The sequence below is a fragment of the Ostrinia furnacalis genome, unplaced genomic scaffold (assembly GCF_004193835.3).
Source record: "Ostrinia furnacalis isolate ACB-3 unplaced genomic scaffold, ASM419383v2 OfSCF2306, whole genome shotgun sequence".
In the NCBI taxonomy this organism is placed as follows: Eukaryota; Metazoa; Arthropoda; class Insecta; order Lepidoptera; family Crambidae; genus Ostrinia; species Ostrinia furnacalis.
Genome location: NW_021132545.1, coordinates 159,991 through 175,770, shown reverse-complemented (window position 1 = coordinate 175,770; position 15,780 = coordinate 159,991). Strand labels below are relative to the sequence as shown.

At 36.2% G+C, this 15,780-nt stretch overlaps 2 protein-coding genes across 3 annotated transcripts in view; both read right to left on the bottom strand.

Annotated features, from left to right (window-relative positions):
* The window catches only part of Bre1 (E3 ubiquitin-protein ligase Bre1), a 34,808-nt gene extending 29,196 nt beyond the window's left edge, over window positions 1-5,612 (bottom strand). The window contains exons 1-3 of the mRNA XM_028307630.1: window positions 5,455-5,612; window positions 4,987-5,173; window positions 2,430-2,615 (exon numbers count right to left, since the gene is read on the bottom strand). Of these exons, the coding sequence (XP_028163431.1) occupies window positions 2,430-2,615; window positions 4,987-5,173; window positions 5,455-5,607 (526 nt within the window). The 5' untranslated portion in view covers window positions 5,608-5,612. The remainder of the gene's footprint in view (window positions 1-2,429; window positions 2,616-4,986; window positions 5,174-5,454) is intronic.
* A 2,187-nt stretch (window positions 5,613-7,799) lies between these two features.
* LOC114355007 (FGGY carbohydrate kinase domain-containing protein) lies at window positions 7,800-10,418 on the bottom strand. Of its 2 annotated transcripts, none has more exons than XM_028307650.1 (5): window positions 10,075-10,418; window positions 9,791-9,991; window positions 8,846-9,711; window positions 8,545-8,767; window positions 7,800-8,215 (listed from the first exon to the last, which is right to left on the bottom strand). In XM_028307650.1, exons 2-5 carry the CDS (start codon window positions 9,974-9,976, stop codon window positions 7,856-7,858), a joined length of 1,635 nt encoding a protein of 544 aa, XP_028163451.1. In that variant the 5' UTR covers window positions 9,977-9,991; window positions 10,075-10,418; the 3' UTR covers window positions 7,800-7,855. The 2 variants fall into 2 exon arrangements, with proteins under 2 accessions (XP_028163451.1, XP_028163452.1); XM_028307651.1 differs by having other exon boundaries at window positions 7,856-8,215; window positions 10,071-10,417.
* Window positions 10,419-15,780: the final 5,362 nt, after the last annotated feature.

Below are 15,780 nucleotides of genomic sequence, written 5' to 3'. Positions count from 1 at the left end.
ATAATTGCCCCAAATATTGAAATTACTATTCCTGCTTGAATATTATTATTCCAGTTATCTTTGCGTAAATGTTGCTGCATGTGTTGTCTGAGATACATTATTACGGATTCTATGCGACATAAGTTCATCTCAATAACAAAATGGGCAACATTGTATCGTCATGCATTATGTAAATAAAGAGCATTGAGTGAGTTTTTATTGTTGGAGAATATCTTGTATCCAAATGTTTAGGTTTAGCATTATTTTACATGACATGTTTATTTTGTGTGTAACTGATTTATACTTTTTTGCTATAGGAGCATTCCACGCGAAGCGGACAGGTAAAAAAAGTCGATGTTTCCGATTTCAGTAATATTTGAGTATGTTCTACCTATACATATTATTGATACGTGTACCAAATATTTTTGTAATATAATGACTAGTTTAAGAGTTATGGGTCTTCGAAGTTTTCGGCAACCGGTTGGCATGCAGTAATTCAAAGCCGATTATGGAGTCATAAAATTACATATTAAAATAATTAAACCACGGGATTTATTACTTCATTTACCGTGCTTTTTAACTGTATTTTTGGAAACGAAAAAAAAATTATTTTTTCCTAAAAAAAATGCAAATTAATTTTTTTTCCTTGATTTTCACAAAGTTCGACCCTTTCGATTTTTTTAATTTTTTTTTATTTAAATAGCTAATATTGTGTAGAACATTCATGCCAACTTTCAAAGTGGGCGTGGAAGTGGATTCGGAACTAGACTGAAAATACTGCCGAAGGGTGGCGTCCAGCGCCGCGCCGTCGCGCTGCCGCGCCTGAAGCCCGCCGCCTGTGCGCGTTTAGTGGAACTGACAAGCAAATAAAATCACTTTTGACGAAATGTTTTTTAGATTTTTAATAACACCAATACATTTTTAGTACCTATTAAATACTAAAAAATTCGTTATGGCCAGGCTTGTTCTTACTCGGACACTGAAAGGATCGCTCCGAACTCCGAAAATCGGTCAAATGAACTAGTTCGGTCTTCTAGTACTATTAACTAGCACATTTTAGTACACTGATTCTATTAGGTAGATCGAACGAAAAAAGTCTTTATTCATATGCATTTATGGTCCGATATCGAAAAATACTCGCTACACACTCACAGAGCCGAATCCATCTCGCTCGCGCGCGGTTGTCACCAATTTCACGTCTCGTTCACACCTATTCATTAGTGATCGGCTGTACTAAAGTGAACTAAAAGACCGATTTGAACGACCAAGACGGAATAGTTCGTTCTCGTTCACTTAATTAAAGGAATTGCTTCCTATTAGTACATAGTACATGTACTACACAAGCCTAGTTATGGCGTATCCGCACATGCCGGGCGGCACGGCCGGTTCGGTTCGGTTCTGGGTATTAGTCCTGACCTAAATTAACTGGTGGATCTATTAATCCGGTCCACAATATCTTCTAATTACCAATAATTTACGACCTTTCAAAAGACTAGATAGAATGAAAGGTCTAGTATTCATTATATCTAAAAATTATTATGAGCCACTTAATTTCATAGGAATAGGATGAAAGCACTGACGACCGTCTGCCTCCCACATAATCGCCTTTTGTAACTCGAAAGGTATAAAAATAACAGCTCATTCTATTTTTGTTAGGAAATATTCACAGTTACGAGTAATGTAATTTATTTTTCACGATACGGAAAAACGCAACTTTATTTACTACTACTACTTTATTTTATAACGTATTTTAGTATTTAATAGGTATTAAAAATGTCTTGGTGTTATTAAAAATCTACAAAACATTCCGTCAAAAGTGATTTTATTTGCTTGTCAGTTTCACTAAACGCGCACAGGCGGCGGGCTTCAGGCGCGGCAGCGCGACGGCGCGGCGCTGGACGCCACCCTTCGGCAGTATTTTCAGTCTAGCTCCGAATCCACTTCCACGCCCACTTTGAAAGTTGGCATGAATGTTCTACACAATATTAGCTATTTAAATAAAAAAAATTAAAAAAATCGAAAGGGTCGAACTTTGTGAAAATCGAGGAAAAAAAATTAATTTGCATTTTTTTTAGGAAAAAATATTTTTTTTTCGTTTCCAAAAATACAGTTAAAAAGCACGGTAAATGAAGTAATTAATCCCGTGGTTTAATTATTTTAATATATAATTTTATGACTCCATAATCAGCTTTGAAGTACTGCATGCCAACCGGTTGTCGAAAACTTCGAAGACCCATAACTCTTAAACTAGTCATTATATTACAAAAATATCTGGTACACGTATCAATAATATGTATAGGTAGAACATACTCAAATATTACTGAAATCGGAAACATCGACTTTTTTTACCTGCCCGCTTCGCATGGAATGCCCCTATAACCAAATTTGACAACAAGGAATTAGTTTCAGCACATAAGTATTAAAACGATAAAATAGACTGTTATTCATACCTTCGCCTTCTCCCTTTATAGCGCGCCATATCTTATCGTTCCGCTGCTGGAGCCTGTCAAACGCCTGGAGGACTTTTGCCACTGCTCGTTTGCTCACTTGCACTCGGTTCGCTAGCTGAGCGTCAAGCTCCTCTTTGTCCCACGTCGACAATTGCATTAAAAACGAAGTGGTCGCTTCATTTTCATCTAAAATATTAAATGTCTTTTTATAACTATGATTGTACTTTAAATATTTGTATAATGTTCAGTTATTCGTTTAATTTAATCATGATAGATGCCTATAGCAGCTTGTGATTCATATAACCTAAACTTTCATAACATTTTGTTTGATTGTGATTAACAATTTTACTTTTAATTAAAGATTAAAACAGGTACAACTGTGTGAGGAGCACTTATTTATTTGCTATGATTTTAACAAACATTTTTTTCTTTAAATCTAACCATACTGTGTAGGATTATACAAAACCAACACTGTGAACACTGGAACTGTGAAAACTAACCACAAATGCATTTGTAGTATGTGTACGCGCCAAACCTATATATTTGACGTTGCTGCGTAAACTGACTCACACACAATATACTCGCATCGTACAGTATAAACTACTTTCATTGACAACTCCCGGTCCCCACATTACATGGCGACCCTGCCAGTGCTGCCTTAGGGCAGTGCTGTGCAATTAAATAATGAATTAATTGGTGTTAAAAAAAAGGAGGTACAAAACGATGTCGAATCCTTCAGTTTGATCATGGTGCAAACGAGATTTCTCTGTGTAAGCTGTTGGAGGTCAAAAATACCTTAAAAGAGGACTCGTTTATAAAAAATAAGGGCACAAGGTACAGTCAAGGGTATCAGATCCTTCATTTGATCATGGTGTAGACGAGTTTCTCTCTGTGAAAATAGTTGGAGATCGAGTGATCTTAAAACATGACCCTTAATAAGTCTATGCATAGCAACAAAGACTAAAATGTCTTATTATAAAAAGTCGACTATAAAATAAACAGACTGTACCTAAAATAAAATAAATAAAAAAGTGTTATGAATAAAAAATAGAGCTGGCCAGCCTAAATAAAAAATATGTGTCCATATACCCAATAAGAGGTATATAAATAAATAAATAAAAATAGTACCTACCTAAATAAGTGAATATGCCAAGTAAGAAGATATTATTATTATGCCCAAGAGGTAATAAATATAGGAGAATGTAAGAAAGATTATGTTTATTGAGATGTGTTTAAAAAAAAGTTAAGATTGTGTTGTGTGTGCAAAACCTTTTACAGGCAATGTTATATGATTGAGAAATATTTATCATTGTTAAATATGGAAAGTAAATGGCAAAGTTATAAATATTTTAGTTTCAATTGTTTCGATACAATTTTGAAGTTATGGAACTGATATAGTAATAATATGTTTTAACATTTGTAGAATTGATAATTTGAGAATAATATTTTGAGATAGTTTAAGAGTAATGTTATATTAAGTTACCAATTAATTAGGTTCCCACTATACCATTTTTTTAATTGTAAAAATAATGTTGATCTTTAATTATGAAAGATAGAACTCTTGAATTAAACTAGAAAATAAATATTTCATTTAAAGGCAAATTGGTAATTGAATATTATGAAACAAATTATGTCTAATGAAATACATTTTTCTGTTAAAACTGTAATTATTAAATAACTGTAATAAAGTAAATACTGTACTGGAATAATTACATACGCCAATAAGTAAAATCAATATGTAAATGTAATTTGACCCGACTACTTGATTGATTGATTTGACTTTACTATTAATTATTATTATAAGTACATTTTATGACTATTAAAAAAAACGTTATTTTTGTGTAACGTAAGAAAACTTTGCGATGTGTAATTTTTGTGTTGATGTTTGATTGAACCTTTGAAACAATTATTTTTTTAAAAACATAAATATTGACTGTTTTGTTAATTTGGAAATAATGAAATTCTTTTAATTAATTTTGAAACATCTTTACAAAATGTCATTCTTTAAAACTGTTTTTCTGTCTGTGTAGATGTTTATGTTTGATAGTCAAAAATCATCCTATTCAAATATCAGTTTAAATTGAATTTTCTAAATTAGTCTCATTTATTTATTCACTCAGTATTTCTTTTTCTCTAAAAATATGAATGTTTAAAAAAAAATATTGTGGTCTGTAAACTTTTGGACTTTTTATGTTCAATTACTTTTTACAAAATTATGGTTTGTAATGAAAATTATGATCATTTGAAATTAGATTTTTTTTTTCTCTTAATGTATTTTTGATATTTTGTTTTGAACTGTTGTAACTAAATTTAATATTTGAAAAAATATTGTAAACCAATTTTTTTCTTTTAAAAAGGGGGGAGGTGTAGTATGTGTACGCGCCAAACCTATATATTTGACGTTGCTGCGTAAACTGACTCACACACAATATACTCGCATCGTACAGTATAAACTACTTTCATTGACAACTCCCGGTCCCCACATTACACATTTTTGACTCAATTGAACTATGAAAATATGTGAATAATAATAAATCATAAAAAAATAAGAACTTACTTTTATTTTCAGACTCATCAGCAGTCTCAGCATCAAAACGTTGCAATAGAACTCTGATATCCTCATTTAGCAGATTCCAGTAGCGATTCACTACACAAAGAACCGCATCATCTTGTGTTTGCCGTTTTTCTAGCTGTTCTATTCGAGCCCGAAGCTCCGCTTCACATCTGTGGCGTTGTTCAATGCGCTACAAAAACAAAATTATTAGTAAAAATTCCTTGTCTCCAGTAAAAAACATTTAATTGTGAAACAACAAAAGAACATAAGTTTATTAAGATTGGAGTACAATCTTCATGAAAATAATTGAAATATTATGTTCAATGCTTATTGAGTTGACCTCAAACACTAAACAGTTGATGAACAGCTGATTGTTGTAGATGTTACATTATAGCAATCTATTTAACTAGTTACAAAAATCTTGTAAATAGATCATTCTTATTAGCAAACAATACCCAGTTGGTACATCACCTGTGCCAACTTCTTGTTCTGAAACTGTAGGACTTTGATGTCCATTTCTTCCAGTGTGGAGACGGGCCCGATGAGATGGGGTTCAAAATGAACTTTCTTGATAGCAGGCTGGCTACTGCCATTGCCGCTCTCGTCGGCTGTACGCTTCGACATTTTAACCTGAAAACATTTACTTTTATGTACTTAGAACAACAATAATTAGGCCTAAACACGAAAAGATGCTATTGATCCTAGACAACCCGAACAAATTAAAATGATATGAGGTGATAAAGGGAATCCTTGTAATCAACGCTCACACAATTTTGCCGAGTCCTACATACCTGCTTGTCAATATTGACAATCTGGAAAGCTGAATTTTAGTTCCAATTAACAATACCGCTGCAGATACAATGTAAGTAACTAAGTAAATCGATCATTTTGCTAATTATTTACATGAATCAAGCAAATTATTTCATAAAACAACCAGAATTTCGATTTCCCAAACCACCTTAGCTCCACCCTCCACAGATAAAAAATAATAGTAATAGTGTGGCAAGTATCGATATTTTTCTCCTGTTGATTCGATATCGATATTGGCGGAGAAAATAATACGTTATTAACTTATCGAGTGTTATTACTAAGCGTTGGAGAAACCAGCTAATGAAGGATCTAGAACAAAATTATTTAAAGTAATATAACTTGAACAATGTATCAATTTCCAGTATTGGCTCCGTGCACGATTACAGCGCCAACTAGCGTCCACAACTTTGTGGGTTCTGTCACATTGACATTCAGGTCGTATATTTGTGAAAAAATATCGAAATGAAAAAATAACAAATATTTTCAACTAATAAATTGTTGTGATACCACGATTTGGGTGGAAAAAAGGTTTTGAAATCATTTTGGTCATTCAAATCAAATGAGGTAAGTCCAAAAAGTGTGTTTAATTTTGATTGTGTCAGGGTTTGTTTACTTCATTTATAGTTGTAGTTTTACAGTAAAACAAAAAGAAAAAGCTACTTTAACGGTTTCATTATATAACAGTAAATATATTTAAATGTTTCTGTATCGCTAGTAATAAATTAAATATCGTTTTCAGATCGAAATGAGTATCGTTTTGAAGACCGGGTTTGTGAGAGTTACAATATCAAATTCCAACCACAAACCGTATTTAAAGGAAAGTTGTTGGTATTGGCTGGACAAGTCCGAGATGTAGAAGAATTAAGAACAAAACAAGGGCAGAGTTCAATAATTCACGCTCTCATCATAAGGCAAACATCTGTGCACAACAACTACCTACTGTGACTCATTTTTGTACTACCACGTTGTATAGTTTAGTTATTTCCAAATTGTAAACGGCTATTAAAACAGCCCTATCGAAATACAGTCCACTCTTTTATTTAAGTTCCCAGTAGGACCCTTTTCATGCGATTAATTAATGATATTAAAATGTATTATGTAGAATCGCTTTGCCATTGACAGATACATCTGATGACAGAGCTTACATTATTTCTACTTTTGACCACCATGAGCGCTGCGATAGATTATGGCCCCCCCACCTAGTACTTCGCACCCAGCGAATATATAAAAATTAAAACAGAGAATCAACTGCAAGAGCGCCATCTACATGATAGATCTTTTTATTTATTGATTTTAGTGTATTAATTTAGATATTTTTTAGCATTCTATGATGAAAAGTTGGCTGAAGCGACAGAAGGATGATGGCAGCTAGCTAGGCGGGCCTAAAACAAGCCCTACCACCAACCAGAGTAGAATATTTTGCCCCTTCTGAGAATCGAACCTGAGACCTTTGGGTACATCTGACTGGAGAAAGGAGGTCATCATCATACAAAATGTTACTATTATTTTTTCATGTAATTTTTTTCACTTGACAGTCAATGGTCAACAGGCAGAAGGCGTGGCCTTTACAAGTACCGCCTTTCTCAAAAGGCCACTTTTGCCTGTCTGTCCGGTCCGGAGTTTGGGGGAAACGGAAGCTACTACCCGTTCGCGCTAAGTTTGCCTGTCCGTGGAATGCGCGTCCCCTCCTCCAACCGCGATTAAACGCAATTTGTTAGTGATTAAACACAATAATTTTTATCAATATTAATAAATAAAAAATATTTTTAATACAGTTTGCTAAAGTTATAGACGCATTCCTTCGAGTGACGTCATATCGCCAGCGGCAAACTTATCGCGAACGGATAGTAAAATTATGTATAAATAAAATTAATCTTTCGGATATTTATTTAATAAAATAAAGTAATAATTTTCTAATAAAGGTAATATTATTAATGGAAGACATTATTACGAGTATTTCAACATAAAATAGTAAATTAGGAATAATAAAATAATTAATAATAAAAGAAAACATATTACTCAATATAATAAAACTTAATAAATCATACCTAAACTTGATGATTCATGAGTTCATAATATTTCTGTATTTTAATTGGTCCTGAAACATCCTTAGGAAGACCCTATATTTTTTATCATGATAGGGTTTCAGAGCAGGATTTGGAGAGATAACTTCAGCTGTACCACCCATGTTTTGAATAGCATCTTGGACGTTGTTAAAGTACTGCGAGGCACAAGCTCCTAGTATAGCTGAACCAACCAGCACAGATTCTTTTTCGTGCGGTTTCAAAATAGGTAATCCAACTGCATCTGCTTGAGTTTGCACAAAGAGAGGATCCTTTGTGATACCACCACATATTAATAGTGACTTAAATGCATCATAACCAGCCGACACTAAGGCGTCCATGATGTGTCTCGTGCCATACTGGAACGAAAAACACAATTTTAGTACCGTTTATGAAGTTCTAGGCCTTTCAATTATGAAACAAACTTGAAGGTATTAGAAAGCATCAACTCTGTTATCAATATTAGGTACACTTGACAACACTCACTCAACTCACTAATTACATTCTACAAATCCTGTGGAACTGGGACTGTTAAGGACGAAGCACACCTATCAACCCGGAAACGGATCGTAACCGTATCAACATGAGGCGGTCCATAACGTAAACGCCTCGCCTCGCGGCGAAAGGCGATAGGGTGTTGATCTATGTATTTAAAGTTTGATAAGTGTGCTGTGACCTTTATGCTTACCGACAAACCCTGCAATGTGGCTAGATACAATAATGCCAGATTCTCTTCACTACTATTAATAGTGAGTCCTATTACCATCCCCTTCATGGTAGGGTCAGCCAATGGTGATCTATTACCATGAAAATCAGGCCATACATGGAAATCTTTAGTCAACAAGCTCACATCTTTTAGTCCTTGGGCTTGTGCCATTTTCACAAGCAGCTTCCGTAAATGGCTGCGAACACTAAAAACATTGTAGTCATAGTTCAATTCTATTACTATTGTCGTTTACTGATGGATATTAAAATAGATATGTACTTACTCTCCAGTACTGTATTTCTTCAATAGCTCAATCCCAGCTGGGTGACTTGATATTATATAGTCTAGCAACATACCAGAAGCGCTTTGTCCGGCTTCATTAAGCCACATGTTCGGCACCATTGCACTGAAATAAGGACCCCAAATACCTTCAACCATCACAGCATTTTTATTCACAGCCATGTGACATGTGGAAGTGCCACATATCAAGCTCAGTCTACTGGACATGTCTTTGTCAATTCCTTCACCATTTGTGCCTATCATACCGAGACCACCAGCGTGAGCATCAATGATGGAAGCTGCTACAGGAGTGCCTGCACACAGCCCCAACACTTTAGCAACATCGTCTAACAGACCGCCACATTTTTCTCCTGGCATCAAGACCTTGTTTCCAAGTTTTTGGAAGTCATTATGTGCAAGGTCTTCTAATCCAATTTCACGCAGGTAACTCACATTCCATCCCTGTTTGCCATCTATAGAACATTCATAGTTCCATTTGCACACAAGAGAGCAAAGAGATCGAGTCATTGATCCCGTAGCTTTCCATGTCAGAAAGTCAGGTAAATCAAAGAAGTAGCCAAAATTTGACCATTTTTGAGGGAGATGTTTCTTCAACCACAGCAGCTTGGGTATTTCCATTTCTAAACTGACTTTACCTCCTACGTACTTGAGAATTTCATGATTGGCTTTATTTATCAAGTCTGCCTCTGCTTGAGCTCTGTGATCCATCCACATAATGATATTCTGCTCATTATTGTTTGAGTTACTTACTGCGATAGGGTTACAGTTTGTGTCCAAAGCCACCAAAGAACATGTAGCATCAAACCCAATACCTTTTATACTTTTTGGGTTCACATCAGCCACTACATCCTTAAAATAATATTCAATTTTAGTAATATTATCAAAGGAAAAAAACTATTTAACATTTTTTTTAAATTAAGAGACTTACTTTAATTACATGGATACAGCAGTTCCAAACATCTGTAGAGGACTGCTCATAGTAATCTGGTTTTGGTTTCCATGTTTGCAATTCTTTCACACTGGAGTTTATCACATGTCCCTTTTGATCTACAAGGGCAGCACGAACACTACCAGAGCCCACATCCACACCAACAAATAATATATCACTGGCCATGTCCGGTAAATAAGGCTGAAATTTTTTTTCATTATGTTTTTAAATTTGTAAAGTGTTAATCATAGTTGTGATAAATTATTAAATTGGAACATACTTACTTCGTCTGAATTGCAAATTTATATGTTTAGATAGCAGAGTTCTCCTCACTAATAAGCTAAGATATAAACACGGCAATAAAGTAATGACCTTGTTATTTGTTTCATTTATTAAACATAAGGCCGACAATCAGATATCTTGGAGCTACATCGCAACTCGCAAGTACTCGTGACTCTTGTGAGATAACCTCGTCGTCCTTTGAACTGGACTTTCATTTAATTTGAATTGTAAAGATATTGATCAACTTCGTGCAAAGGAACTTCCATAAAAGGCGATAGATAAGTTTCAATTCAAAATAATTATTACTAATTTATACTTAATTTAAGGATTTTCATAATTTATAATCATTCATTACTGTATGATTACTTTTCTTTGTTTATTTTTGAAGCAAAATAATTACCTACCTACTAGACTGGCTAAAATTGAACTAAAAAAATGACAGTTATTTAAATTTTCGCGCGGTTAAAGACATTTATTTTAACGATCGATCAAATTAACCTGTCTTCTTCTTCTTCATTTATTGATGGCGATGGACTTGTGTTTTTTCGCCACTGGGGGCACACTGTTCCGCCCACAGATATGGATTAGAGTAGATACAGCAAGTTGCTAGTCAAAGCGTGCCATTCCGATATGTCCAAATGGACATACATGGTCGAGTGATGTTCATGTAATCCGATTACAACAATCGGTTACGATAATTTTACGAGAACAGTAGTACGAACACGGTAGAAAGAAGAAATTATTTACGGATTGAGAATTGTAATTAACAGCAACGAGTAACAAATATGTAATTAATTAGAATAAAGTAGCAGTAGAAGAATTATAAAACAAGTTAGATCAGTGATCGCGGAAGACAGAGTGCACTGTACAACGTCGAAATATACAATTAATCAAGAAGTTAGGTCAGTGATCGCAGTATACACTATTACTAGTCTATGTATACGACGGCCGAGATTTTGCCGTTTAGAAATATCTTCAAAACTAGGTACCTGACTTAGCTTTATGAAAGAAAACGTATTGGCAAAACTACGCATTTTTACATTTATTAAAAATAAAAAGCTTGAGTAAAATAGTTTTTATTTTATGAAACTAGGTCATTTATAGCCTGACCAGGAACATAAAAACCCTCGCCATGTTGCGGAAAACTAATGGTACTAATTTCTTTTAATGGCAACAGTAACTGAAAACTTCATTGACATGTCACCTTGCATGTCAGTCTATTGTTGTCAAAGTGTAAACGAACTTTATTTTAAATGTGTGCAATTGATTTTGTGAATTNCAAATATTGTACTTCACTTCCTCAAAGTAGAGCACGGTGAATGAATGAAATAGTAAGGCCTCCGCAGTCTGTAGAGAAAGCGTGCAAAATCTGGCAACATTTATGGTACCAGATATAAAGCATTGATGTCTTTTTCGTGTCGCGTGGTTAAATATTCAAGAGTCAAGACTAATAATAATTCTGATGTGTTGACAAGACTCTTCTTCTTCTTCTTCTTCATTTATTGATGGCGATGGACTTGTGTTTTTTCGCCACTGGGGGCACACTGTTCCGCCAATGTCACGTGCGCAGCTTTTACACAATGTTAAAAATAAATATAAAAAATAATAATTCAACTGCAAAACTAAGCGGACTTATCGTACCTAAAACAAAAAAGACATCACACACAATCACAAAAAGACATCACAAAACAAACAATACACAAAAATTTTGTACAGCATGGATTGGGATAAGGGGATAAGGGAAAGGGTTGGGAAAAGCTTTTTGTGACACAAAAAAAAAAAAAGTCACNCTGTCCTGTTCAGGTCATACGTATATAGGCTGTAGAGCAGAGGGCTAAGCACTGAACCTTGCGGGAGACCTTTCCAAACCAAACGAGGGACAATAGAATCTTGACATCTCACTGCAATTGACCTAGACATCAATGAGTTACAGATGAGACGTACCAGTTTCTCCGGGATACTCAGATGAAGCAATTTTTGCCTGAGTAATGGGAGCAAAACATTGTCGTACGCAGAGGCAATGTCCAAAAAAACCCCAACTGTTGTCAAGATACTCAAACTATCTAGAGTGCTTAAACCTTTGCGGAAACCAAATTGGGATAAAGGAAGGATTTTGTTGGATTCCAAATGCCACTCCAGACGGTTTCTTATCATGTGTTCTAATATTTTCAGGAGAACGGAAGAAAGGGCTATAGGGCGGTAGGAGTTGGGATCTGAAGGATCTTTTCCTGGTTTGGGTATTGGAATGACAATCTGTTGCTTCCAAGCTTCCGGAAGAGAACCTTGATCCAGGAACGAGTTAACAATTTCAAGGAAGTATGACTTAGCTTTTTCTGGGGATTTCATTATAAAAGAGTAGGGGATACCATCTGTCCCAGGGGATGAATCCTTTAAACCATCTAAAGCTAACTTAAGTTCTTCAAAAGAAAAGGGCCTATCTAAATAATTTACATGGGGAAGGAAGCTACTGGGAGATGGAAAACTATCTATAAAGGGAACAAACGGAGGAGCCAATTTATCAGCGAAATCATTAAGCCAAGTAGAGGGGTCGTTTGACGGAGAATTTAATGGGATTAAAGATACACGGTAACGTTTTATTTGTTTCCACACTATAGAGGAAGGGGTCCTTGGGGACATGTCCTCACAGAACCCAATCCACCCTTTTTTCTTCTTTTTAGCCAGGAATTTCCTAGTTTGGGCAGCCGTTTTTTGGTATCCAATGTAATTCTCCATAGTCATTGAACGATTGTACCTTTTTTCAGCTTCTTTTCGTTTTTTGACACTGGCAGTACAATCAGCGTCCCACCAAGAGGGAGAAATCTTATGAGACGGGTTTTTCAAAGGGATGTGCTCGTTTGCAGATGATTCTAAGATGTTTGCGAAATCAGGATAGACAGAAAGGGCATTTTCATTAGTGATGTTGGGAAGGTCGATAAGTTTTTCGTTGACTGACCTATAAAAACCTGGCCAGTCAGCGTTATTTAATTTGTATTTTATAAGAGGGGGGAGTCGGCTAGTTGAAGTGTTATTATCGGGAAGCGAAATTAAAATAGGGAAATGGTCGCTACCACGAAAGGAGCGAAGATAAATTTGGGGAACAAAAAGAAACATCTACGGCGGAAGCTGGATTTTGATTAGGAGCACACCTTCTGGTTGGACAGCCATTGTTCAAAATACAAAGATCTAAATCATCCAAAAGGTCCAATAGTAATGATCCAGAAGAGTCGGAGTGATACGCGCCCCACGAGACATGGTGAGCATTAAGGTCGCCCATAATCAGGACAGGAGGAGGAAGGGATAAAATGGCAGAGCGCAATTCATTAATGGAGGAAGAGTTAGGACGGGGAATATAAACGGATAGGAAGGATATGTCAAATACTCGCACGGCCACGACATTAATATCTTGGCTATGCGAGGGGAGGGGAAGTTGGCTATAGCGGAGAAAGCGCCTTACAAGTAAGGCACTGCCCGCGTAACCATCACTTCTATCATCCCGGAGGCATGAATAGCCTGATACACGGAAGTGTGAACCAGGCACCAACCATGTCTCCGAGACGGCTAGAACCGATGGAGAGAATTTATTTAATAAAAAGATTAATTCGTGCTTTTTACGTCTAATGCTTTGGCAGTTCCATTGAACTACCTTTTTGTCCATTATTAATATCAGTTAATTGCGAGATTGCGAGANTCCTGTTTTTTTAGGTTTCTTTACATGGAAAGTTCTTGAGAATGTACAGGAATAATGGTCCATGTAACCGCATTTTTGTGTATTAAAACATATGGGATTCAACTTACAGATTGGGCAGGGCTCAGGATAAACCTTAATTATTTGACTACCCCGACCTTGATTACCCCGACTTTTGTCACCGAGTAATCAATAATACTGTAATTTTACTAATGAATGATTAACTAAATAACGTTTAATAAGCAAAATTACCCTTTACTAAAATGAAATCCTATCTTCTTGGTGATGCGAGGGGTTTGTTACGTATTTGTTTTAAGAGAAATTAAATAGAAAATGCGATGCGGGAATAGAATAACTGTGTGAGTTGCCGAGGAAGGAGTTTACCCGATATATTGGGATTATGTGAGACTCATGCACTGACCTGGTAACAGCGACACCGGGCTCCCTTTCCCAGTTCCAGCACTCCTCGTGGCAATCCAATATCAGAGGGCGTCGTTCGAACAGCGAAAAACACTGCACTTCGCACAAAATCACCAAACGATAAAATAAAATAGTTTTTTGTAGCGGCGTAGATGCACACGTGAAAAATGGAGTATGGGCAACGGGCAACTGTCTTTTTTCTTTCAAATGTTTGATAGGCGGCACAACAGTTTACGCCGCGGAGAAATAGATGGCGTTAGACGCCAAGGAACTTTGGCGAATGGTCGGGAAGATGCACGCATGTATACCAACAGTAGAACATGAGAACTCTTTGTTGCCAACATAAGCGCGCAAACATCCCCCCCGGCTTGAAAATACTAGGGATTTTCAAAGAATATGATGCAGAATTACTAAAATAAAGTTAAGATCAAGATTTAAATGTGACGGAATATAATACTGGTTTTGGAGGGCAATTAAAGCAAAATATATAAATATAAGACAAAAATGTGGTATGTATAAAATATGATATAAATATGAGGTTGTATGCGATTATAACTGTGTTTGCTATTGAGTAGGAAGTGGGCATAATTTAACAACAGGACGCTTATAAGTTCCAGTTGTTGTTCTTACTGAAGCGACGCGAATAATCCCATCCTTACCAGGATATACTTGTTCTATTATGCCAGTGGGCCAACGAAGAGGTGGTGTATCATCATGATGTATGAGAACAAGAGTCCCAGGACTGACTGGAACAGCAGGTGTATTCCATTTCTGTCTTACTTGTAAAGTATGCATTTAATGTTAGAGGGACGGGGGAAAGCTTTAGGGAGAAAATCGTACAGTGAGGATCCAATTTTGGGACAGTTAAAAAAGATGTGGTTGGTTGTTCCTTCATCCAGGCCGCACTCGCAGATGGAGCTATCTTTAATGCGCATTTTCGCAAGGTGGACAGGGGTGCACGCATGACCAAGACGCAGGCGACATATGACGGAGACAGTTCTTTTAGGTAAGTTCTGTTGTTTAAAAAACCAGGGTCTTGAAGGAATATCCTTCTGTACATCCGCGTAATATTTGCCAACCATTCTTTTGGAGTTTTGCCAATGGGTGTTCCACGACTTGTACAAGTGGTTACGTGGGAGAGAGGAGGCATCATGGGCAAATAACTTATAGTGTTCAAGCGAGCCAGTTGTTGTAGCAAGTTTAGCGCAAGAATCAACCGTTTCGTTGCCTGGGATACCTCGATGGCTAGGGATCCACGCCAAGACGATATTTAAACCCTCTTGTTTACATTTAAAAAGGGCTTCTCTGATTTTAAAGATAATAGGGAATTTGGTTTTTGATTTAAAGGGGTTAGCTAAAATAGATTGAAGACAGCTTAGAGAATCGGTGAAAATCAAAGAATTGTTAAAACGATGGGAGAATGAGTACAGAATAGCCTCCAATATTGCAACTGATTCTCCGGTGAAGACTGAAGTTACTGGGGGACATTTAAAACTTAATGCTATTTTGTACGCAGGTATCCAGACAGCTGCGCCAGTGCAGCCACCTTCGTCCAGCTTGGAGGCGTCAGTAAATATCTTAAGCCAGCCTTGCCAGTGCTCGG